Source organism: Dipodascopsis tothii (genome assembly GCF_038497935.1).
Source record: "Dipodascopsis tothii strain CBS 759.85 unplaced genomic scaffold V1510scaffold_78, whole genome shotgun sequence".
NCBI lineage: Eukaryota > Fungi > Ascomycota > Lipomycetes > Lipomycetales > Lipomycetaceae > Neoaidaea > Neoaidaea tothii.
In genome coordinates, this window is record NW_027118062.1 from 1 (window position 1) to 3,135 (window position 3,135).

The window sequence follows — 3,135 nt, forward strand, 5'->3', positions numbered from 1 at the left end:
GGGGCGCCCCGCGCCGGGGGGGGGCGCCCCGGCCGCCCCCCCCCCCGGGGGGGGGGGCCCCCGCCCCCCCCCCCGCGCCCCCCCCCCCCCGCCCCCCCCGCCGGCGGCGCGCCCGTGCGGTGCACGAGCCTCCGGCGGCGACTCCGTCGAGGGTGCGCCCTGCGGGCAGATCATACCCGCGCCTGTGGCGCATAGCCGCAGTGGCGCATAGCCGCATGGCCAGAGATCTGTATGTACAAGGCTATTTACATCACCAGCCGCCGCTGAGCTCGGTCGACCAGACCTGGCGCAGCGAGCTGGAGGTGGAGCGCGCGCCCCCAAAGTACGGGACCACGACGGACTCGAAGACGGCGGCAAAGAGACCGTCGACGAGGCCCTTGAGGTCGTCGCCGGTCTGCTTGAAGTCCGGGTAAGCGTTGACCTCGAGGAAGTGCACGTCGTGGTTGGCGTCGACGACAAAGTCGAGGCCGTAGAGCTCGAACGCGTTCGGCAGCGCCTGGAAGTGCATGCGGCCCAGGTTGACGGCCGCGCGGAAGGCGTCGCCGGTGACGGCGCAGATCTGGTCCCACACGCGGTCGTGATCGACGCCGGCAAGGTCCCAGAAACGCGCGACCGAGAGCTCGTCGGCGCGGTCGCCCTGGAGACAGGTGTTGGTCAGGTGGGTCTCGAGGCTGGGGTCGTCGTCGGGGTGCTGGTACGCGTTGAGCGAGAACAGGGCGAGCATGTCGCGGTAGACGTAGACGTCGAGGGCGCCGGCGGCAACGACGTACGTGCGGATGTGGAACTTGCGGCCGCCGTACTGGGGCAGGACGAGCGGGTTGGCGACGTAGCGCTGGAGGAGGAACTGGCGCATCTGCGAGACCACGACGCCGTCCGAGAACGGGCGCGGGGCGTCGTCGTCGGCGTCGTCGGCGTCGTCCGCGTCCGACTCGGGGTCGAACGAGTCGAAGATGGCCTGCAGCTCGTCCTGCGTCTTGAACAGCCGGATGCCCTGGCCGCGGTCGCCCATGGCCGGCTTGAGGATCCACCACGCGTCCCCGGCGGCCAGCTGGTCGCGGAACTCGTAGATCTCGTCGAGCATCTCGTCCAGGTACTCGGCGTAGTCGAGCTCGAGCTCGTACGACTCGGGGAAGTGCCGGGCCAGCACCGAGCCCGGGTGCTTGGGCAGGTAGTTGGCCACCGCGTGGGCCAGGTAGTTCTTGCGGATCAGGGCTTTGCTGCCGTCAGCGCCGCCGCGCAGCCACTCACCGGTAGACGTACGCGCACGCCAGGTAGCGCGGGTCGGCCACGAGCCGGTCAAAGTCCAGGTCCTCGTACTCGGCAAAGTGCACGACCGGGCCGGCCGCCGCGGCCGCGGCCGCCGCCGCCCCCGTGACCACCCGCGCCGCCGGCGCGTGCCTGCGCACGTTCGCCAGCAGCAGCGGGTACACGTACGACTCGGGCGGGTACGAGATTACGCAGGTAAACGGCGGCGCGGGCGCAGCGGGCCGGTCGCTTCGATTAGACTAGTACAGCCGGCGACTTACAGCACAAGCTCGCCCGAATAGCCCTCCACCACCTCGTAGTTGGCCCGCATGGGCGTGACGCTGGCGTCAGCGCTGCGCGCGCGCGCACGTACCTGATGAACCCGCGGCTGACGGCCAGCGCGTCCGTGCCCTCCGGGCTCTGCGCGACCATCTGCTCGACCTTGGCCAGGTCCGGCTGCCACTTGAACTGCACGCGGCCCTGCTCGGCCGGCGCCACGTGCACGAGCTCGACCTCGGTCTCGTCCACCGCGCTGCGCACCGCCGTCGTCGCCCGCTCCGCCGGGTCGTACTCGTGCACCGCGAACGCGCTCCCCAGCCGGCTGTTGTAGATGTTGGTCCACAGCACCTTGGGCGTGCGCGCCAGGTCCTCGAAGATCGGCACGTTGATCGAGTACAGCTCGACGCCGGCCTTCCAGTCCGCCCACAGCTGCGCGATCAGCCTGACCGAGATGTCGCACGCCCGCACGATCTGCTCTGGCGTGTGCGTCCGCGTCGAGTACGCGAACGACACCCCCATCGCCTTGACCCCGCACTGCCGTCAGCACGTCCGCCCCAGCACCTACCAGCGCGGCCTCCAGCGCGCCGCCGATCGTGCCCGACGACAGGATGTAGGGCGCGCTCGAGTTGCGGCCAAAGTTCGGCCCCGACACCACCAGGTCGATCGGCCCGCGCTCCTTGTACAGGTGGTGCAGCCCGATGTTGGCGCACGACGCCGGCGTGCCCGACAGCAGCGTCCACTCGTCGTCGCCGCCGGTCGGCACGTCGTACGGGCCCTCGAACGGTTCGCCCGGCGCGGTTCCGGGCCGGATAAAGCTGCCGTCAGCGCCGCCACGCGCCCGCCTACCTCGCCGTCACGTTCTGCCCGATGAAGTGCGCCTTGGAGATCCACGACTTCTGCGAGTCCGGCAGCGCCACGCTGATCGTCCAGTCCGTGTTGCGCTTCAGCGAGGCCACAAAGTACTCCACAAACGGCGACACGTCCGCGGCCGGCGGGCCGTCATCGTTGGTGATCTGCATCCATCAGCGCTGCCACTGTCTGCCGTCCGCCGTCCGCGGCCCGCGACACCTACCAAGACATGCATTGTGCTAAGGCGAGTCTCCTCGTGGCAGCAAATCTTTGTCGGGAGAGCCTTTATTTAGGCTGCAAACTTTGCTCCCATCGCGATGCTGAGGTTTGGCCACTAACCGCGACCGTAGGGGATCTACGTGGCCACGGGTGGTAGCCGAGCTGACAGCGTAGACCGCCAAGCCTGGCGATAGCGGGCGGTTAGGCGGGCTTGGGATGCCACATTGGTGCCTGCTGGACGCGTGGGAGGCTGCGGGCGGGCCACGCGTAGCTGCTTGCTCGGCTGCGGCTAGGTTTCCGGATGTGGCTGGTACGCGCCGCACGCCGTGCGGCGCGACCGGCGCCGCTGGCGCCGGCCACGGTCATCGAGAGTGCAGGCGGCTATGCGCCACAACATGCACGGGTATGATCTGCCCGCAGGGCAGCCACCCTCGACGGAGTCGCCGCCGGAGGCTCGTGCACCGCCACGGGTGAGCCTCCGGCGGGGGGGGGGGGCGGCCGGGGGGGCGCCGCGCCGGGCCGGGGGCCCCCCCCCCCCCCCCC

At 70.5% G+C, this 3,135-nt stretch overlaps 1 protein-coding gene across 1 annotated transcript; it reads right to left on the reverse strand.

Moving 5' to 3' along the window:
* Positions 1-177: 177 nt before the first annotated feature.
* On the reverse strand, positions 178-2,871 carry V1510DRAFT_424378 (tubulin-tyrosine ligase family-domain-containing protein). The gene is made up of 6 exons (XM_066935089.1): positions 2,371-2,871; positions 2,090-2,339; positions 1,619-2,058; positions 1,527-1,586; positions 1,249-1,494; positions 178-1,217 (listed from the first exon to the last, which is right to left on the reverse strand). The coding sequence occupies exons 1-6, from the start codon at positions 2,541-2,543 to the stop codon at positions 251-253; spliced, it is 2,136 nt and encodes a 711-aa protein (XP_066786307.1). The 5' UTR covers positions 2,544-2,871; the 3' UTR covers positions 178-250.
* Positions 2,872-3,135: the final 264 nt, after the last annotated feature.